We start from the raw sequence: 23,069 nt of genomic DNA on the forward strand, positions 1-23,069 counted from the left end.
TGACACTGGTCCCAAGTTGAGTGCAGTGGCTGTGTTCCTGGAGACAGAGGAGGAGAAAGTGTCTGATTTTGGGGGGGTCTGCTTCGAAAATCACGTCTCACCTTGATCTTTCTTTCTTATGAAAGGACAAGGAAACCCTTGAAGCTACTATTGCATGAACAGACAAACACAGGCTCAAGTGGTGGGACTGGATCTAGATCTGGATGGGTGACAGAAGCTCCTCTCACTGATCTGGATGTGTCAAAGAGGAGGGACGGTTTGTGCTGTGAGCTCCTTTTGAAATGACTCAAGTGTCGGGTGTGAACAGAAGACAAGTGATCGAAGGAGGAAAATGATGTTTACCGAAATCAGGCTGATTTCATCTGATTTTATTCGTTGCTTTTAGGAAGTTTTTCCATCAAATCTCTCCGCCTTTCAGATAATCTAATTTGCCGCACCTCGGCGTGTCAGCTTCGTCGTTATCAAAGTTGATCCCAGCTTTAGAGATTTGTTGTAAAAACTAAAATTTGACTAGTTGCGGGATGCCGTCATTGTTTTGTAATCAATCTTAAGACATTTTTAACAGATATTTATTTTTTCAAAATTTATAAATATATATATATATATATCTTTCTAACTGAGAGGTGAACATGGCGATCAACACGGATGCCAACTTCCAGAGATCCAGTTTGGGTGAGGGCGGAGGTGGCGCTCCGCCGCCAGACTTCCAGGAAACTGAGAAACTACTTGCAGTGACCACTGAGCCTGGAGGAAACCAGATGAAAATGTCCACCTCCTTCACGGTCAACGTGGGCAGCGACAAGGGTCTGGAAGCCGAGGAGAACGGCCACAGCGTCTCCGTGAGATCGGGCTCCATCGGGCAGCTGGCCGCCTCCGCCCCTCTCTCCCCTTCCAAGGCGAGTCTGAGCCGCTCCTCCACCGGGAACGCAGTCCAGGAGACCCCGAAGCCCCGGGATTACCTCATCCTGGTCATCATCTCCTGCTTGTGCCCCGTTTGGCCCATCAGCATCGTGGCACTGGTGTACTCCATCATGGTGAGCATCTTGTTGCCTCATCAAAAGTGTTAAAACCCTAAATATGTTATTGCTGGTGCACATGATGGGTCAGTGGTATTAGGCTAAGTAAATTAAGATCTTGGAACAAAAGAGGACTGAATTGAGTTCTTGAGGTTCCATCACTGCTTCTTGCAGCTCACTTTATATTTGAGAATGCCCCTTACCTTTACAGCCTTTTGATATATGAAGGAAGCTTTTTTTTTTTTTTTTTTTTTTAAAGTATGGCTATTATCCCTAACTAAGAACCACATTTGCGTTTGGGTGAATGGTCATCCGACTATTAATTTTAGACAGAAAGACCATTTAGCAGAGCTCAGATGACAATTTAAAAGACAGTTTCTGACACTTTTACACTTAAAGGTTTATAATTTTTGAATATATATAAAGAACAGAAGTGCAAATGTATGTGTAAAGCCGACATATACACACAGAACACTCACTGCCTCATCATCTTTCACCATTGCTGAAGCTTTAAATGATCTCACGCTGGCTGCTTCCACTCAGCTGCCAGATGGTCTGCTTCAGAGGGGCTGATACTTGATGTATCCCTTCACAGGAAATTTAAGGGTGCAGCTAAGACACTACTTACTTTACTTTACTTCAGTCAGATATAGGTATAGCATTACAGAACTGTAAATAAAATGTTGTGTTTTTTGCTGATAGACCATGTGGTCTTTGTATGGGCCGCATTCCAAAACGCAGCACATGTAACTGATCTGTGATGCTGAGGATGCACTTTCCTGCTGTCTCCCTCTGCAGTGAGGTCTGGAGCGAAGATGGTGGAGCTGTTGTTTGAGGCCCTGTTTTTTTAGTATTGTCTTTTACACAATACTATGCCTATATCTCTCAAAGATACATCAGTACCAGCGTGTGCTGCACATATGAGCTTATAAAAGTGCTTTAGAGCATAATGCAAAGAAAGATGCTCGTGTTTATTTAAAAATGGCATCATTCACATAATTTGTCTGGCAATCAGCAACAAGTCCACTGTTTACGCTATTGAGGACACCAGCAGCAGTGTGAGATCAGGAAGTGTCTTCATGGTTGTTTGCTATCTAGTTTGTCAAATGGGAAGTGAATAAATAACCTCAGTATTTTTCCTTTCCATTATACCAACAACCTTTCTTATGTGCTCTGAATATCACCATCATGGTACGGTAGAGACACAACAATCAAACAACCATGTACTTGGTGACAGTGGGAAGGAAAAATGTCCTTTGAACAGGAAGAAACCGCCAGCAGAACCAGAGCTTTAACTCCACAAACCCGGGAATCACCCTGACTAAAGTAAAAATGTATTTCTATTGTGTTAGTTAGGTTAATTCACATGGGTTTTTTTTTTTTGGGGGGGGGGGGTCACCATGCAAACTAATCAACTCTGACACTTTACATGAAGTCTACATCCTATTAATGGTGACATTTCCTCCACTTTAGCACCAGTAAGTGTTTTACAGCAAGGCTGAAAACAATAGTAAAAAGTGACCATATCAAAAAGCTTGGTATATTTAAATCACGTATGTAAATTTGCCTTCATGCATTATACACACACAACTTTTGAAATAAAGTAATACATAAACGAACATAGTGTGAAGGCCAAAAATTTTATGTATATATATCTTCTTGTCTACCAATATGTTGAAACCATATCAAATTCCGGCCTAAATTACAATAGTCTTCAATGAGCAATCAGCACCAATCAGCAATGGAGAATTCAGCACAGTTGCTATATTTTATTCTTTTCCACATTTACAGTAAAACATCTAAAGTAAGAAAACAGGCTTGTAAACTACAAATCGTGTGTATATAGGCTCTTCAAGCCCTGTAACAGCCTCAACAGAGCTGAGCAAAGTGCGCTGTTAGCCATAACGATTCACGATTAGGAGATAAGGAGTCACGATTTTAACTCCTGGTGACTGACGGCTCCTTAGTTTCCAGCCATTTGTGTTTTTCAGCGCACTTTACTTCTGACACTGCCCAGTAGCCAATTCTCAGATCTACAGAGAAACAAGGCAGAGGCAATGCAGTAAGCCATTAGTTCTGTAATATCACTCCTGCGGGCACTACACACCAAGGGGAATATCAGACGGTATCCACAAGACAGCCTGTACTTCCCTGAGCCATCATCACGAACCCACTGACATTCACAAGTCAGTTGCTGGCTAATGGCATTGAGAGAGAGGGTGTGTGTGTACGTGTGTGTGTGTGTGAGAGAGAGAGAGAGAAAGTGTGGCAGAGGGAGGTTTTGGCAGAGGGCAGAAGAAAGAAAAGTGAAGGAGGAAGAAACTGGAGCTGGCCACTAACTCAATAGAAGGCGAGAGAAGTCAATTTAGTTTCTCTGCAGAGGGCAGATTGCAGCAGTTAGCCAGCTCAGTAGCAGCGATCAACATCCTCTCTCTTTCCTGGGGGGTAAGGAAAGGGAATATGGGCCTCCCAAAGAAGATCAAAACATCATTCGCTACAAGGGCAGATGGGCGTGAGAGAGACAGCAAATGGCCGTAAAGTAGTTCCTATCACTTGATTAGAAAGAAGCTGAATCAGATAGCACAGTCAGATAAGTGCGAGTGAGTCAGAACAGGAAAAACAGAGGTGTACAACGCTCGCTTGTGAGAAAATGAATCAAAAGTAATGTGGTTGATACCACACAATACAGCTTTGGAGTGCAAGATTAGTGCTAAGTGCCAATATTCTCTACTCATCATCCACTGTGAAATGGATATTGCTGGAAAGTCAAATAAAAAAAGAGCAGTTTTTAAAATGGTATCAATGGGGAGGTTTCAAAGGAAACTGAACAGACTTTAGAAATTCATTCACAGAAAGACAGAAAGATCAAAAAAGAGTATCTTAAGGGGTAGCCTGATATGAAATGCCACAGTAGGTGGTCGGTTGCATTATTGATGAGCCTTTAACTTCCAGTGACCTGGATTCAGACTTCATTTCATGCCAAGAGGGTTTGTGCTTAACAGTCGTCCTATTATGTAACATTAACTGTGCTGTGTACTGTGTATTAAATTAAATCCTAATGTAAACCATATAGCTTTTTTTCTATAAGTATAGTACGCAATCAACATTTGTAGCTAAGCAATGGCTCAAAAATGGCTGTGTAATGTGATCAGAGTGATAACCAGCAGCATCCCTGGCACTGTCCCGTAGCTCTAAGTGGCATTTAAGCCTATTTTAGCTCATTGCTTTAGTTCTTCAGAAATACAGTTGTTTTTAGCAGCAGATTCAAGCAACAAAGCTTTGACACAGTATTCCAGTATTCCAGCCTGTTTCACACAAAACTGAGTGTCTAACTGTAGATGCAGACTTCAGTAGATTCTGCTATTATGCAGAACATAAACTATATCACAGAATTTGAGCAAATACACATTTCTGTGTATGTAGACAGTGCAAACATTAAATAAGATGTATATCCATCTTTTAATCCCTTAAACAGGTAAAAATATCCATCTGTGTTGGTCCCATTTAACCTTGTAAAAGAGTCAGCATCTTTCCACACTGTAGATGGTGCATTGCTAACAACAGGAACAAGTTACATCCATCATCATCTCCCACTACTTTCAGCAGCAGGAACACATAAAAGCCAACTTCCAGCTGGCTGCCGCCAAAGATCTCTGACAGATGCTTGGTGGGAAAGGCTTGCGGCTGGCAAACGCGGAAGATACGCAGTCAATTATGGGTACTGGAGAGGTTGGGGTAATAGGTTTTTACAGTGCGCACTAGCCTATCCCAGTAATGGGAATGCCCAAACTGCAGAGCATTACTGCATGCGCTGCAGATTTGCCTGTAAAATATGGTCTCACAATGCTGCACTGGAGGGATGGCTCTGTTTGTGTGTGCGTGTGTGTGCGTCTAGGTAAATGAGATCTTATTAGCAGTCAAGTGCTGCAGTCACCATCAGAGAGCATTTTACACTGTTCTTACTCTTATGTGAGCTCATCAGAGTGTTACAGAGAGAAAGGAAAAGCCCGTGTGCTACAGCTCATTTATCATTTGAAATCAATGAATGCTACAATGTGATCATCCATAGCTATATGAGTGGCTTTTTTGATAATATAGGAGCTTTTAAAATCTTCAAATCCCACTACTCAAGGATTTAATATTAAAAATTAACGCAACTTCGCTTGTTTTGTATCAAAGCAAAACATTTTATTTACAATATTGTGCAGAAATCTCGAGCCACCCCTCTTTTCTTTTTATTTTGCCTCCAAAGACCAAGACTTTCTCGTGTGATAGCTCTCCAGCCTTCCAGAAGGTCCAGAAGTTTCTTTAGCTTCATTCATTTTCATTCCAGTGCGTCTACCTCACCATATTCAGAGGAATGTTTTTTGTTAGGCCACTTAACACTGACCTATGACTCATTTAAACATAAAAAGACATGATAAGTTAAGGAATGAACCAGTCTTGTCTCTACGCAAAGAACTGTATCTTCAGGCACTTTGTTACTAGCAGCCTGCTACAAAACACATAAATTGTGTTTTGAAGTGGAGGACAAAAGAATAAGAATCTTCAGAAGATGAAAGTTACCCGAATTTCATTTCCTTAATAGGGGAAAAAATCCAGCCTGACAGAACCTGAGAGATGCATCTGGCCCTCCAGTTGATCTCAGATGCCAGATGTTCACTGAAGACTCACGAGATGGTCTTAGTGGATGGGACCATCTTTTTCTGGCAAGAAGGCATTCTTAATGAAGGGAAACTGGGAGAAAAGGCCAAATTACACAAAAACTGGACTGGAAAGTCAGTGGCAACAGTTGAGTGGAGTGATTAATCCAAATGTGAAATCAGTATGTACAAAAGAGGTCAGGAGAGAGATACGATAGTGGCGCAGGCTCTGTCATGGTTTGGAGCTGCACTTCAGCCAGTGGTGTTGGAAATCTTGACAAAATTGATTAGATTTAACTTTATTTATATAAATGACAACAACAGTTGCCTCAAGGTGCTTAATTGATACAATTGTAAATGCAGAGAAGTGCCATCAGATTTTGATACCTAATGCAATACCATCTGCAAATCACCTGATTGGTAATAGCTTCATTTTTCAGCATGACAATGATCGCAAACACCACCAGTGCAGTAAAATTATACCTGGATAGAAAAACACACATTGGAACTCTGTCAGTCATGGACTGGCCTCCCCCAGAGCCCCGACTGCAACATTACTGAAGCAGTGTGGGATCATATTGACAGACAATGGAATAAAAGGCAGCCAACATCCAAATATTTTCAATGGAACTCTGTTTTTTCCTTATATACCGTATTTGTATGTGGGCTTACAAATGTTTCAGTAAAACATTGCACCTATTCCACATTTTACTAGCAAAATATAAAACTGAGGGGTATCTCAAGACTTTTCCACAGTATTGTATATTAATTTTTTATATGTAAACTACTTTTTAAAACTGGACAAATGCAACAGAAATCGCTTCAGCACATTAATTTGATATTAACTACCTGCAAAAAAAAAATTATAATAATGGCTGTACAGAATGGTGTACGTCAGTTTAATGCTGGGGTGTGCTGCAATAGTAACTATCCTCGGTCAGAAGGAGAGGCTGACATCCAGGGATTAGATTACCACAGGTGGAGTTTATTGGCGGTCAGATGGATGGTACAGGAAGGTATGGCATACAGTAGGAGGATGTGGAGGGGTGATATGGTGTGGTTTCTATGATTAAGAACAGGGCATAGGAAACAGAACAATAATAGAACAGGCATGAATACGGATCAAAGATTAAGAAAACTGGTAACAAATCCCTCCACCACAAATCAGTTTGATATCACTTACGGTTTCACATTTACTGAGGCACTACCCAAAAGGCGCCACAAGAGGGCACTCCAACACAAGAGATGACCCACTTATGATGATGCACCTAGTAAACAGTCAGCCCCCTACTTAACCACTACGTAATGCAGCGCTGTTACAGTGTACAAATTCACATCAATTGGCAGGTGGACCAAACAGAGCAAGAACAAGCCCAAAACAATCAAATAACTGGGCTGTAATAGCTATCGCTAACTAGCACATATGCTAACGGCCACTAAACCCAATACACACAAGTAGCAGGGTAAACTTCTTGAGCATGGAACATTAACTCACTTTTAATTGACGCACACCATCCCCAACAAATACAGGATGGGCTATTTGCTTCCCTTCCCCGCAGCTCTCTCCTCAATCGCCAGCCCAGGAACGAACGAACACCATCCAGCTCCGAAATCCCATGAATCCCATCACTGCCCAGAGGCTGCTGGGTAATGTAGTTCACCCTAACACAGGCTTTTCTACAGCCGCCCCTGTATTTGTGCAACAAATACACATCATTACAAAAAGTCTGTGTTGTACTATGCGGAGGTCTCTTCCCCTGGCATCTGAGGCAGGGTGACCAACTTAACAACTGGTCGTATGTAAGTATGATCCTTTACTTGCACCTCCGCCGAACGCACTACACCATCTGCTCCGGGAAACACCTTTGAAATCTTCCCAACTGGCCACATGGCCCGGGGCAGTTGCGAGTCCACGATCATGACAACCTGACCTACAGCGAGGTCGGGTGTCAGATCACGCCATTTCTGTCTGAGCTGAAGACCTGGGAGGTACCTCCGAATGAACTGGCTCCAGAAGTGGTCAGCAATTACCTGGCTTTGTTTCCATCTTCGACTGGTGATAAAATGCCCTGGTCCGTAAATCACCTGCGGCAGTGAAGCGTCCCGCCGCCCCATAAGCAGGAGATTTGGTGTAATGGGGTCAGGATCAGCAATATCCGAGGATGCGTAACCAAGAGGTTTCGCATTAAGGATCCCTTCTACTTCAAGGAGAGCCGTGCAGAGGACTTCTTCCGTCACAATCTGATTCTTCAGGATGACCTGGAGTGCCCCCTTAACCGACCTTATCTCCCGTTCCCATGCTCCCCCAAAGTGGGGGGCATGCGGTGGATTACAATGAAAGGCTATCCTCTGCTTTGCTAGCTGTGCCTGAAGAATGGGCGTCATCATAGAGAAAGCTTCCTGTAACTCTCGAGCACCCCCTCGGAAATTAGTGCCCTGATCTGACCATATCTCGAATGGGGTACCCCGTCGAGAGACAAATCTTCGCACAGCCATGAGGAAAGCGTCTGAGTCCAGGCTTGGCAGCAAATCCAGGTGTACACATCGGGTGGTTAGGCACTTAAAGATTATGCCCCAGCGCTTCTCATGCCTCCGGCCTATCTTGATGGTGTAGGGACCGAAGCAATCAACTCCCGTTGACCAGAAAGCAGGTTTGTGGATCCGGAGTCTCGCTGCCGGCAAATCAGCCATTTTGGTGGAAGCAGGCCTCCCCCGCCATTTCTGGCACTCTGCACATTGTCTTTGATGTCTCCGGATTACTTGTCGCCCTCTAATGATCCAATAAGCGCGCCGTATCTCTGCAAAGACGCGCTCTGGACCAGGGTGCAACAGAATCGTGTCAAAGTGTTGGACAAGGAGCTTAGTTACCGGGTGTTCGGGAGGTAGCACAATAGGGTGTATGGTGTCTGAGTCCAGACCTTCGGCACGTCTCAGGCGTCCTCCAACCCTTATCAGGCCAGTAACCTGATCATACTCAGGGCAGAGCGAACAAAGTCGACTATTCAGGGCCAGAGTCCGTCCCTTCATCAGAGCTACCACCTCCTCCGGAAAACTGTCACACTGAGCTGACTTCAAAATGGCTATCTCGGCCTCCACACGATCAATGGCGGTCATTGGAGGAGAAGCCGCCCCGTGGCGCGCATAGTAAGTAGCTTCCACAAGCTCCTCCCAAGATGTGAAGTTTCCAGGGTCTGGAGTAGGAGTCTGGGCCACTGTGACCAGCCCACATAACCTCCCCTTGCGCAGCTCATCTGTAGTCTCAGCCCTACCAGTAGGTTGGGAGGGCCAGTGTGCCGAACTTTGTTGCAAGAACTCGGGGCCCTGAGCCCAACGGCTGTCTGCCGAAAGACTACAGAGTTCCTTCCCCCTGGTGATGTCATCAGCCGGGTTTTCTGCTGACGTGACATACCTCCACTGATGAGAACTGGTGAGCTCCTGGATTTCAGCAATTCGAGTCCCGACAAAGACCTTGTACCGGCAGGAATCTGACTGCAACCAACTCAGCACGGTAGTAGAGTCAGTCCACAAGATGGTATTCTGCAGGGGTATGGTAAGTTCAGTTTGGAGAGTCTTGGCAAGCTGCGCGCCAGTGAGAGCAGCACTGAGCTCGAGCCGAGGCATGGACAATCTCTTCCGAGGAGCGACTCGGGATCTGGCCAACAGGAATGAAGTGCTGGCATGTCCGTGGCAATCTGTGGTCCTCAGATAAGCTACCGATCCATACGCTTTCTCGGAGGCATCACAGAACACGTGCAGCTCAAACGTGCAACTCGGAGAGTCTGTAGCAGGTGGCACATAACACCTCGGTAAGGTAATGTTCTGCAGGTACGGCAGCTCCTTTTCCCATTCTGCCCAGGTGGCACGAAGGACACCAGTGATAGGTTCATCCCAGCCCATCTCCTTCTGCCACATCGATTGTACAAGAATCTTCCCTCTAGTGGTATAGGGAATGATAAACCCTAGAGGGTCATACTGGCTGGCAAGCACCTTGTACACATTGCGAAGAGTTGGTGTTGCGTAGGAGACTGGGCGATGCTTGTACCCCAAGGTATCGGTGGGGCAATGCCAACGTAACCCAAGCATCGACTCTTGTGGATCAGCTTGGTTAAAGGTCAGCCAGAGCTCACAGCTGTCAGAACGGGCCGCAGTAGGCAGGTGGGACACCACCTCTGGCACATTACTAGCCCACTGCCGTATCTCAAATCCTCCCCTGGCCAGTAGCTGTCTCATTTGGTCCAGTAGCTGTTTAGCCTGGCAGGGAGTCGGAAGAGACTGCAGACAATTGTCGACATAAAAAGCTGTATGGACAGACTCATACACCTCCTCATTCCCCTCACGGTGGTCTCGCACATGCCGCTGTAAAGCGTAAGTGGCACAGCAGGGGCTGCAGGTTGTACCAAATGGTAACACTCGCCATTCATACACATCAGGTGGGCGCTCCTGCTGTCCATCCCTCCACAGAAAGCGAAGTAGAGGCTGATCTTCGGGAAGCAGGCGCACCTGATGAAACATGGCCTTTATGTCACCGCTTATGGCCACAGCATGCTGGCGGAATCGGATTAACACACCAAGGAGTGAGGGGCTAAGCGTGGGGCCTGGCAGCAGGAGGTCATTAAGGGCAGTTTGCTGGTACAGGAAGGAGCAGTTGAAGACTAGGCGGGCTTTGTTGTTGTGATGCACAAGATGGTGTGGAATGTACCAGGATTCAGTGGAACCATGCACCTCCTCCGGAGTCAGCTTTACCACATAGCCTGCCTTCTCCAGCTTTTTGATCTCTTCGTTGTATGTCTGTGCTCTGCTGGGGTCCTTGCGTAGCCGACGCTCATTGGCTCTCAGAAGAGCCATGACAGCCCCTTCAGGTGCCTTCACCTGAGGAAACCCTGCGCGGCGCAGCAAGGGAGTAGCATATCGGTGGACTCCCTCTACCTGTACTCGGACTGTCCTGGATTCAAGAATGTCGATTGCCTGCTGGTCCTCCTTGGACCTGGTAACCTCCTTTTCATTCCTAAAAGGGAGGACGTCAAGCTGCCATAGCCTCTCAACATCCTTGGAGAGCTCTGATGTCTGTGGGATGAATGATGAGTGCAAGCATGCCTGTCCAGCCGCTGGATGTGGAAGACTCTTGGCAGGTCCCTGCAGCGCCCACCCCAGCTCCGTGCAGACTGCTACTGGCCCTCCAGGTGGTCCACGAATCACTGGGCATACCGGAGTGATAAGGTGCGGGTGATCTGATCCAATCAGGATCATAGGTTTCACCTTGCTGAAACCTGTGAGGGGAAGTCGTTGCAGGTGACTGTACTTCCTTTTGAGTGTTTCCACCGGGCAAGATTGCTCTGCCAGAGCCAGTTGTTCTGCTGTGAATGCATTTAGTATTTGATGCCTCACCTTCGGCTTAGCTTTAGTGGACACCTCCAATGATAGGCTTCCCCCATGCAGCTGCAGGACATCCTGCCTGATGGTTCGGAGGGCCAGAGTCTCGTCTGTTGGGGCTAGGCCGAGGAACTTTACAGCAGCAGGCAATATTATGGTTCTCTCTGAACCATCATCCAGCACAGCATAGGTGTCCATGGTTTTTTTCCCATTGTGGAGTTGAACTCTTACCACCTTCAACATCACTCTCCCAGAGTGACTGGAATGGTCAACATAGATGACACTGGATGCTGTGCACATGGTCAGGATACTGGGGTTCTGCTCTTTAGCCTTGGCAAGGCCATGTAATACAAGGAGGTGTTGCTCACCACAGGTGCTGCAGGGTTTCTTGAGCGTGCAGTTGTCAGCAGAATGGTTCCTGCCACACCTCCAACATTTATTCTTGTCTCTGATCCAGTCCACAACCGCAGCCACATCCAGCCGGGAGAACTCATTACATCCACTCAAGTAATGCTCTGTCCCTTCACAGAAAGGGCAGTAAGGCTTGAAACGTTCTCTTTTCTTCTGCATTGCAACATTCTTCGGACCTGGATGGGCCAAAGCAGGTGGTTTGGTGGCCGTGGTTTCAGGTCCATAATACACAGAGGCCAACTTGGGTTTGGGTTTTGTTTCCAAGTGCCTACTGACTTTCCCCTCCAACCAGGGCTTCTCTGAGGCATACAGCTCCGTGGCCCGTCGGGAGACCTGCATTGCTTGGGTCTTGCGCTCCAACCACTCGGCTAGATCATAGAGGGTATAAGTGCGATTTGATCCGGGCCGCAGGATCCCTCGGTTAAGGCAGTACTCTGCAAAGTTATCCCGATAACTCAGAGGGAGTTTGGTGAGTAATCGGTCTACGTGGGATCCACAGTGGAGTTCACTCTCTGCCACCCCGTCCATCGTGGTAAGCATCCCCACTAGACTGGCAACTGACAGGGAGAAAGCTTCAAAGGCTTGTGAGTCACCTGGTTTTATGTGTGGTGTGCACAGGATGGCGCTGAGTTCACTCTGTACCAGTTGTCTTGGCTGGCCGTACTTCTGCTCAAGAGCCCTCATTGCACTAGTATATGGAGTTGGGTCATGGATGTAGCGTTTAGCCACTTGGAATGCACTTGGGAACTTCAAGTGATCTAGCAAGATCTGATACTTGTAATCCTCGGACAAGTGCTTGTGAGGCCCAAGAACACTATCCAGTCCTTTCTTCAGTAAGGCAAAGTCACTCTCCTTCCCAGAACTGAAAACAGTGAGCTTAGGTTTAGGGAGGCCATAGGAGGATGCAATCACCATTTCCAACATACTGGGTTCTGAACTCGTGTGGTTTACTGCTGGGAACATACCTGGTGGAGGTCTAAGTCCCTGTGCAGCTAGCACAGGTTGGAATGAAGCATATCGAGGCTGTTGAGGCAGAGGGCGAAGTGGGGGGATCCATGGCTGGAAACCCCGAGTGACGTCCTCCTTTGCAGTAGAAGGTTGCATAGTGGCCGGCTGGGCCACTAAGGGAGGGTCTGGTTGAGGTGTCTGCGATGGCACAGGAGGCCCAGACATCTGTATTGCTGGTGGAGCTGCAGTGCTGGCTACAGCAGGTGGAGCAGGAGTTGCTGGATGCACTGGTGTGAGAAGATAGTCAGGACATGGTGAAGTGAATCTCGGAGCAGACGCTGATCTTTCCATAGAGAGCTCTGTGGGTGGCCCAACGGGTGCAGTGGAAGTGCCAGGGAGTAGGGCTAAAGGAGCTGACATCACAAGGACGGGCTCTGTAATTCTCTCCCCCTCCTGAATCGATTTGGGCTCCCTCTCCGTAGGATTTGGTGTAGAGACAGCTGAAGCCATTGGTTCCACCTCCATTAATGGCCCCTTTGGCACTGGAGGGGTGAGCTGCTCTAGTCGCTGCACCCGTTTGTTAAGGTCACGGGACTCTGCTACAGTCACTTGCAGAGATCGCATCTGATGCTGGATATTAATCAGACAATCCTCCATTCTTCGCCATCTTATCTCTTCCACATCCGGCCTCCTTGTGTAGTGGGAGTTTGACGGTGCCATCATAACCTCCTCTGTTAGATTGGGTGACAGCCTTGGCCCACGGGTACGGTAGGACAACTCATAGTCCTCCAGATGTCCAGGGATTCGATGGCTCCTGCTAGGACGGGGACTCTGTGCATCATCCTGATCTCTGGAGGCAGCCATGTCATGCAGGTGCAGCACATCCGGCTCGAAGGACCACTTTGTACAGAATGGTGTACGTCAGTTTAATGCTGGGGTGTGCTGCAATAGTAACTATCCTCGGTCAGAAGGAGAGGCTGACATCCAGGGATTAGATTACCACAGGTGGAGTTTATTGGCGGTCAGATGGATGGTACAGGAAGGTATGGCATACAGTAGGAGGATGTGGAGGGGTGATATGGTGTGGTTTCTATGATTAAGAACAGGGCATAGGAAACAGAACAATAATAGAACAGGCATGAATACGGATCAAAGATTAAGAAAACTGGTAACAAATCCCTCCACCACAAATCAGTTTGATATCACTTACGGTTTCACATTTACTGAGGCACTACCCAAAAGGCGCCACAAGAGGGCACTCCAACACAAGAGATGACCCACTTATGATGATGCACCTAGTAAACAGTCAGCCCCCTACTTAACCACTACGTAATGCAGCGCTGTTACAGTGTACAAATTCACATCAATTGGCAGGTGGACCAAACAGAGCAAGAACAAGCCCAAAACAATCAAATAACTGGGCTGTAATAGCTATCGCTAACTAGCACATATGCTAACGGCCACTAAACCCAATACACACAAGTAGCAGGGTAAACTTCTTGAGCATGGAACATTAACTCACTTTTAATTGACGCACACCATCCCCAACAAATACAGGATGGGCTATTTGCTTCCCTTCCCCGCAGCTCTCTCCTCAATCGCCAGCCCAGGAACGAACGAACACCATCCAGCTCCGAAATCCCATGAATCCCATCACTGCCCAGAGGCTGCTGGGTAATGTAGTTCACCCTAACACAGGCTTTTCTACAATGGCATTTGCACCAGCTTAAGCTGTGTTTTCCAGTTGCTAAGTAACAGATCCTAAACTTACTTTTCATTGTGTGATTTGCATCACATTAGATAATGACAGCGGTGTAACTAGACAACTCTTAGCTTTAGAAATCTCACCTCTGGTGAAAGCGTTTCTTAGTGTTTGCCCTGTTTTGGTAAGAATAACCCATTTTTGTTTTGTTTTTGTAGTTGTATAGTATATCGATAAACTGTGTTTGGTTTAACAAACAGAATGCTAATAATAGCATACATTATCCCGATTATAGTGCACTGTGCTATGAACTAAACAATGAAACCTGACTCTGAGTTATTTAAATATGCCTGGCAGTGGTTCAGTTATGAATGATCTGCCAATGGATAAAGGTATACACTGTGATGGTCTAGTCTTTTAAAGCATTAGCACTCTGTTAGTTTGTTTGAATTCACAAGCGAATATATAAATACAAGTAAAATTGTCTGTAACCATCAGCTACAATGCATTTTATAGCTAGAATAGGTAGTGTGCTGTCATAGCTGTGTAAGGTTTGATCATTTGGTCGCATGGGTGGTTTGAAATTTTAATGGAAATTTTCTGTAAAAAAGTCTAAAAGCCTTGCTAGCCACTTCCGAGACTGGGATGTTCCTTATCCCTGACTGGACCAATGTGATTTAACTTAACATACCAAAAAAAACTGCAAAACCCTTGTACAAATTCAATTGGGGATTAAAAATGTCTGTCACTACCAAATTATAAATGATTGTCATCTTTGAACTAAAAAAAAAGTTAAGTACAGTTTAAAGATAAAAAATTTAAGCAATGAAATGAATATAATCTAAAAGTTTTGAAAGATATAATGTATAAACACGAAAATCGACATAGAAGAAAACATCCTCTCACTGTACACTTCTGCGTTCCACCATAGCTGCTGTTGGTTCTCCATTATTAATGGCAAGTGAGAAAAGAAGCACTTACTGACTTACTACCACCCACACTTGTCTGCTGAACATTTGAACACATTAGAGAGAATGAGTGTGCGTGTGTGTGTGTACAAAGGTAGCACAATGAACACTACAATTAGGGTAGAATTTCCCATTCTGAAAACAAATATGACCCGTAGTCATGCTGTGAATCAATACAGGCGTGATTCAGTGAAGCAAAGGGTGCCTCCCTTTCACTACACACAGATATTCACGAACACAAATGAAAACCTCTTGCAGGTCTCAAAGGTAACATCAAACAAGACTAGGTCCAAATGAGAGTGCTGACATTGCCTTCCTTTGTTTCTTTTTACTTTCTTATTATCATTATGCAAGTAAAATATCATCTTTTTAAATCACCTCCATTCTCCATTGATGGTTTCTCTCCAAGCTGGCCAAATAGGCTGTGTTTTCTGAAAGGGACTTCCATTGATTTAAGGTGCTGATGCTGCTTTTCTCTATGAGAAAAGATCAATACAGGCTCCAGCGGGACTTTGCACCATAGCTTCACATTGCAGTCCTCAGAGCAAGAAGATGGAGTGTGTCCCTGTGAGTGAGTGTGAGTAAAAAAAAGGCCTGTTTTTGTTTTACTGTCATGAGCTGGGATTGTGGGAGGAGACATTACATGTAGTAGACATTTACATTTGATCAAATCTGAATAAGTCCTAAAAATAATCCTCCAGTTAAATAGTTTTTGTGATTACGTTTCTTACCATGCAGTATATAGGAGCACATGACATTAGGTGATTGTTTTAAGGCAATTGCATTTTATTGAAATGTCTTTGTTTTAATTGTGATGCAGCATCTTTCAAAAGTTGGGTTTGAGTCTTTCAGAATAAAAAGTTGGGAGGCGTTTGTGAAGCTGCGATAAACTGTGTGAGCAAATCAGTCAGTAATTTAACCCCATAACGACTAGTGTATTACATTTGATACATACAGTTTTTTTGAGACTTCAGCATTTTCAGTGTGATTTTTTTTTCTTTCCTAAAAAATATAAATATCTTGGATAATAGACTTTTAAGAAATAATTCTTTGCCAGGTGTAGCTATCATATTTGCTAAATCTGACTGTTTTTTTGTTTGTTTGTTGCAAATTATTGCATTTTTCATCTTTTTTTAAATGTCAGAAGGTTCAATAAATTCTCCATTTATTTGCAATTATTTAAGGGTTCAAACCTGAAGGGGTAAGAAGAATATTTTTCAATGTAAAATTTTGAAGAATGTACATTTTTCGTCACATGGTCCCAAGGTCCTCCTTAAAAGCAGCCATGAGCCTTTCTCAGGAAGATCTCAAAAAACTACTGTCAGTGTATTTCATCTTTGCATTTACAACAAAAAAAACCCATGATTTTAAGAATTACCAGAGCTGTTAACTTAGAGCAGCTGTGTTGACCTAATAAATTTGTTAACCGCTGTGTATTTAATTTATTTCTCCTCTTTTTCCTGCATCTTTAATAATCCAAAACATTCATATTTCACCCATGCCTAGTACCACGTCCTCATCTTCTTAATATTGAGTTCATTATTTACTGGGCAGCTGAAATCCTTTATCATGCAAGATCGTGAAGACATTCTGCTTTGAAAGTATATCATAAGCTCGGTTGTTGTTATTATTTCCCAAACATCAGGCACATTAAAAGAAGAGATGAGTGCCATATTTAAAAGTAGGTTTCCACTCTACCCTAAGGTTGCACTGTCCCAAACCCACGTGCACTAGTGCACAGTAGTATCTTACTACCAGACAGCCTGGAGGCAGAGCATCTCACAGGAGTGAGAGGATGGAGTAACAAGTTAGTAATCAGGGGAAATACTCTGTAATTCAATCTGAATTTGAGGCAGTCCCCGCCTAACCCCCGACACTATTTCTTCAGTATTCAGTGACTGAATGAAGCAAGAAAACAGAGACACCCTAGCACGATTTAAAACTAAATCGTGAGGGTAATGTAAAATTAAGAATAGTGTATTACTTCCTGAAATTCTCTTATGAAGCATGAAGTTCTCAATCGCTGCTAAACAGGTTTCATTGCTGCAGTCACACATGGACTCAGTCATGATCCTTCTTCTACCAGGAAATCAACTTTTACTTTTACAATCTGATTAAAATGCTTTTAATTTCAATCAGTGTTAATGATATTTATTTTATTAACACTTTCATACACACAATGCAGTTTATATTTAAAGCATTTAAACTTTCATATGTAAAATGGGGAAAGATCTTTTGAGGAATGTGATAGTTTAGTAACTGTCAAACTGATGAATTGCTTTGTGTTGTTTTTGTTTTTTAACTTTTCATATTGTCATATCTGTAACTCCAACCTGCGTAGAGCTTATATGTAGTTTAGTCTTAGGACAGTAGGGCAGCACTTTCTTTCATCTGATACCAGACAAGTTTTGGTGAAAGGTCCAATTTCTGTTGTATCAGAGAGAGTCATCACCTGCACCTGCTGAAGTATTTATACTCCATCTGCATTCAGGTTGATCAGGTTGTTTATCTAGCGCTCAAGTGAAATTTGTTCAGTTATAGAGTAAATATGTAAACTACAGCCAAAACACACATGATGAAATTTTGTTATATGACTGAATAAATGAAAAACAGCATCATAGGATTTTTTTTGATGTGTGCATGTACATGCTGCAATACTGTGAAGTGTTCCTTTATGTGGACTCCCTATTACAAAATAAAAACACCAAATAGCCAATCCAGTGAAAAGCCTGAGACATCAGTGATGGGAGATTTGATCTTTGCGGTGACTCACGTAAAGCAATGCAGAAGGCTGAGGATTCCCATCCGCATGAATCACCCTGTCTCCGTATCTGCAGTGTACAAGCAAAGCAATATACGTTCAGCATTAAAATGATATACAACCCCTTCATGCTGCTGCACTCACCGACTCCATCCAATTGGCTCTGCAAGTCACATTCTTCCATCAGTCCCAATCTGCCGGCATGAAATTTGACCGTTTACAGTTGAAATAAATTACTCTCTGCATTGCACAAGTCAACATTACTGCGCTGTATGTTTATCAATTTCTTTTTAAAATAAGTATTGATTAACTATATGATAAATATTTTAAAGTGTAACTCTTGGAGAGCTGCTTCAGTATTTTCCTCCTCCCAGGAACTTCATCATTTGTCCAGTAAAGCCACTATCCCTTCTCTGCACATGTCAAAACCATCTCATCTTTGCCTCTAACATTGTTTCCAAAACACTATGAGATGTCCCTCTGATGTAATCATTTCTAACCCTGTCCATCATGGTGTCTTTGTCAGTGCCACCATCTCCAGACCACATGTCCCAGCAGGTCTCACTACCATCTTTTAAACCTTCCCTTTGACTTTTGATGCTCCTTACATGTTAATCTTTCGACCTGTCGCTCTCTCATTCATACACATGTATTCTGTTTTGCTTCTATTGGCTTTCATTCCTTTTCTCTCCAGAGCATACCTCCACCTCTCCAGGCTCCACAGAGTCCACAGAGACCCCTGCCTGACCTCATAATGCTTTCCTTTGCCACCTCTCTTTTTTATGTTATTAGCCTCCAGTACTCCTGTCTACTTTATTCATCTTCCTGACTATCCCACTGTTTCTTCACTAACCTTTGAATGTTTTCTTGTACTTTCTCATTCAACCACAAAGTCTCCTTGTCCTGTCTCCTCTGCCCAGAATATACACAAAACACCAGTCATCTAGTAACTTTTCCCCACCACCCAGAGCATGTCTCAGCTGACTTCTACTTCTTCTTGGTGTCCGAAGTCATTCTACAGATTACCGTCTGATGCTGCCGAACTAATGTGTGCGGGTGCAGTAACTCAGGTTTTTGGGTGGTGTCGGGGGAAATATAAGACAACTCACTAAGTCTTCATGCTGCTTGGTCTCATGGTTTTTCCTACACAAACTGGAAAAATAAAGAAAAAGAAGAAGAACTGGACTAATTACAAATAATACTTTATAGGGTTCCTGCTACTTCACTGTTTCCATCTTTATCCAGGAATTCATAAATATGTAGATTAAAATCTCCACCCTAAGTGTAACCTTGGTTTGGCTGGTTCAACAGGTCTTCCTAAAAATGCGCTGCTTGTTCTGCTACCTAATAAATTATATTTGTTTAATAGTTTTTCTGCTTTTGTGTGTCCCCAGTCCAGAAACAGTCTCCAGGCAGGGGATATAGACGGGGCCAGGAGGCTGGGTAAACTGGCTCGTCTGCTCAGTATCGTCTCCATTGTCATGGGCGTGGTCATCATCATAGTCTACGTCTCAGTTTCAGGTACATTAGATGAATCGAGCAGGACACATTTTTGAGGACAGTGATGTTATCATGGTGGTGTCCAGTGTGCTGCACTGAGATTTAGATTGAAGTGACGTCAAATGTGAGACATTTTACATTCTTATAAGGTACTTTCTATAAGTTGACAACACACCCCACACTTGTAGCAATAATAGTTTCTAGGTTATAAGGCTTTTTGTAAATTTTTAACCAATAAATCATTAAGTTGACCTTGAAGATAAGCCTCCTGTACACTCCCACAAAGTTTTAGTGAAATCAGAATCCAAAACTTTTCAAGCGATCTTGTTTACAGACAGAAAGAATGACGTGATGTGTGTGTGTTACACTTACTTTTGCTACAATCATAAGTGAGTGACATACTTCTTCTCTTTCCCTTTTTTTTACAGTTTCCACATGAACTCGTGAGAGATGATCTTTCAGCAAGTAAACAAAAGAAAAACACCCTTCAGAGATGCATGTATTAGAATCTGGTTAGCATTTGCTTGACAAAAATAATGAAAATCATGATGTAAATCTGTCAGGTTAAAACAGAAGAGGAAGAAAATGCAGATTTGTTTGTGGTCAGAAGGAACCCCGTGTGTTTCCCAGTGTGGAACATGGACTTCTCACAATAAAGACAATAATCTGTGTATGAGGAGAGAGCGACTTTCTCTGTATGAGATGGAGCTACTTTGGAAAAATGGATTTGGGGTTTGGTCTCCAAACTTTGGACAGCTGCATATAATCCTCATATATTCCTTATCAAACCTTTTGCATTCAAAGCATATACAGTTACAAATATATTTGAAATGTGGATAGAAAAAAATTACATATATACATTGTATATGTACATTTTATATAATGTTTGTATGCCAAGCGGTGTTGGGTTTGCTAAGGCTGTCATAGTGGCTGCTTTGTCAGTACCTGGATGCTCAGTGGAAACTCAAAGGTTTGTGAAAGTGGGCAGGGGACATAATTCTTTTTATTTATTATAATTTTTCATTGAAAAAAAAAAAAAAAAACAAGACCAAGTGCATGCCTGAATGTAGATCACCGAATCTCTGCCTTCATTTTGACTGTTATTTCCATGTTTCTTACCTTTTCCAGGAGTCTGAGAGACTAGCAGGTTTGCACATGTGAGACTGTTTTGTGTACGTTTAATTATTTACCACAAACAGGTTTTGTTTCTCCTCACCATATTCCCTTAGAATTAATTTTACATGTGTGTGCGTGTGTGTTTGCTGCCTTTCTACACCATAGCTCCCTATTTTGCATTGTTATACACTGACTGTTAAATGTCACCGATTGTTTCACGGAATGTTTTTCCAGCTTGTTGTATTGGTATAAAACGTATTTATATAGGAAAATATATATGCAATATGTACGCATGCTATGGGCCAAACAGGCTGACACAAACTTCTTTTTTTAAACAACGAGCAGGTCTATAAGTTTAACTTAGTAACAATGAAAAGCATTTAAACAAAAAACAAAAGCATTCCTTAAAGTTCAAGCCTGACAAATTGTCTGTATTCATAATTTTATCAAAGAGATGCAGTGTATTGATCCGCCTGTGGATACACAAAAGAAGTGTTACAGTGACATATATGAGACTGTGAGCAGAGATAAAATCACTGTAAAGCTATGCTGCATTATTCAGATCATTTGGGGCAATAATGTTATTTGGATGGCAGGGTTCATTTACATTTTGTATAATTTTTATTTTGATAAGTTACAGTATTCTTTTCGCTTGCTCATACAGTTCAAACAAGTGAAACCCTATAGCTATACTATGCTGCTAAAGTGATACTACCAAGTCCTCAACATCATCAGCGTAAGGATGCACAACTGCAAACTGTCGAGTGAACAAACTTTCATCGTCCTTGTTTGTGCTCATGGTTGTACAAAAAGTCACTTTAGCAAAATATCCGAAAGCAGCAAAATCCAAAGATGCCCTACTGTTTACTTAGTGCAGGCGACAGCCCTGCTGTTTTTCTTACATCTATAGTTTTCATCTGGAACCACTGGTGACCAGAAGCCAAATGTCAGTAAAACAGCTCAAACTTTTCCACTTCATTTCCATGTATTAATGTGTTTCCTTTCCAGTATATTGTATGTGCCAGTTCACATCTCTGTGGTGTACATTTTGCATGTCAGGAATAAACATTACGATGCATGGTCCAAGTTGTGCCTTCTCATGGTAACTTCCAGTACACAAGGAATTGTTGTTGACCACAGCCATGCTAAGCAGCTTTCTCAATCTGTAGTCTATAGATAGCATGTTGTTTCAGATAAATGTAAATATTACAATAATTATACCAATAAAAACACCAACCAACATGTTGATGTTCGTCACTTATCTTTATGGGTCGGACCCCAATTTACGGAACTGCCTTTGGACCACTCTGTAATCCGTACAGACGGTTGTGTGAGTAGATCAGCCCTTTCTGAAAAACTCAGAGTTCTCAAAGTTGCTAAAATCACCTTTCTTCCTTGTTCTGATGCTCAAGTAGATCTTCAGCAGGTCATTATGACCGTGTCTACATGCCTAAATACCTAAATGCCTTGACTTGCCGTGTGACTGGCTAATTAGATATTTGCTTTGCTAAATTTGGTTGCTAAGGCTAAAGCATGAACAGAATATCGTTAATATTGCAGGTATTTGATTGTAAACTCAGGTATTATCTGCTCAATGATTGTTTTAGAAGGGGACACTTTTACTATTGCATTTTGGCAAGAATTTACAGTCAAAGCCAAAACATATTCCACTTTATCTACTAATAATCATTGCATTTGCTTTAAAAGTTTAATTTTAGTGGCGGCACTACAGGTCAGACAGTCAACAACCAAAGTTAGGCAGCCAGACTATGAAACAACATTTTTGAATCAACCAACAACCTTCTTGCACGTCCGTGACATCTGTGTTTTTCAGTCTCATCACTGGCGAAAAATGATAATGTCTAAAGAAAGAAATAAAAAAGGCTTTTCCCACAGACAAGAAAAAAATATCCACTGTGGCACATTTGTGAATGTAATATTTGTGTATTGTTCAGTTTTCATTGAGACTGACAGACAAAGATATTGATATTGATTCAACTCTGCACTGGTGCTGCTGTCTGCAGTCCTGTACTGGATTGCACTATACTGCACAGCTGTTGTTGCTTTTATTGTATCTAAGCCCTGTACGTAAGGCATACACACTTCGACTGCAGGGAACACAAACACCATTTATCATGGTCACCACAGTTACAGACTGTAGAGTAGGAGAGAATTTGTGTGTGGGGGGGTAAACATATGGCTCTTATGGCTCTCTTCAACCACACACACTCACACATAAAGGCCTGGCTTAGTTTCAAATGCTTAAACAGCTTTTTAAATATTTGCTTGGCTCACAGAAAAAAAAAGACAAGATTTCTGTCTTTACACCTTAGCTCCTAATAAGCAAATCTGCTAGCCAGAAGTTACTGTAGCAGGACTCTTCTGAGAGAATCTAGCACTTAGTCGAGTGGCTAAAATATTCAGGAGTTGCACCTCTGCGGTCCTCCGACAGCACGTACACACTTCTGAGCTATACTTAGACATCAGTACAGGATTTACCCCTTAAAGGACGTAAGATATTAATGAGCAGGTGGCGGTTTTTGTAGTATGAAGAAAAGGCTATTCGTTTCATAATGCCCAACCAGGATACAGACAAAAAAAAAAAAAAATCTTTTAGTTTTCTTTGTGAGGAAG

At 43.1% G+C, this 23,069-nt stretch overlaps 1 protein-coding gene and 2 long non-coding RNA genes across 3 annotated transcripts; 1 reads left to right on the forward strand and 2 right to left on the reverse strand.

Moving 5' to 3' along the window:
• On the forward strand, positions 1 to 22,277 carry trarg1a (trafficking regulator of GLUT4 (SLC2A4) 1a). The gene is made up of 3 exons (XM_025898473.1): positions 1 to 1,034; positions 19,214 to 19,340; positions 19,748 to 22,277. The coding sequence occupies exons 1-3, from the start codon at positions 630 to 632 to the stop codon at positions 19,756 to 19,758; spliced, it is 543 nt and encodes a 180-aa protein (XP_025754258.1). The 5' UTR covers positions 1 to 629; the 3' UTR covers positions 19,759 to 22,277.
• LOC106097979 (uncharacterized) lies at positions 6,624 to 7,407 on the reverse strand. Its single transcript, XR_002056455.2, has 2 exons — positions 7,155 to 7,407; positions 6,624 to 6,722 (listed from the first exon to the last, which is right to left on the reverse strand). It is a non-coding gene; the product is annotated as an uncharacterized LOC106097979 (long non-coding RNA).
• On the reverse strand, positions 13,380 to 14,090 carry LOC109204983 (uncharacterized). Its single transcript, XR_003213903.1, has 2 exons — positions 13,911 to 14,090; positions 13,380 to 13,478 (listed from the first exon to the last, which is right to left on the reverse strand). It is a non-coding gene; the product is annotated as an uncharacterized LOC109204983 (long non-coding RNA).
• Positions 22,278 to 23,069: the final 792 nt, after the last annotated feature.

Source organism: Oreochromis niloticus, linkage group LG14 (assembly GCF_001858045.2).
Source record: "Oreochromis niloticus isolate F11D_XX linkage group LG14, O_niloticus_UMD_NMBU, whole genome shotgun sequence".
Taxonomy (NCBI): Eukaryota; Metazoa; Chordata; class Actinopteri; order Cichliformes; family Cichlidae; genus Oreochromis; species Oreochromis niloticus.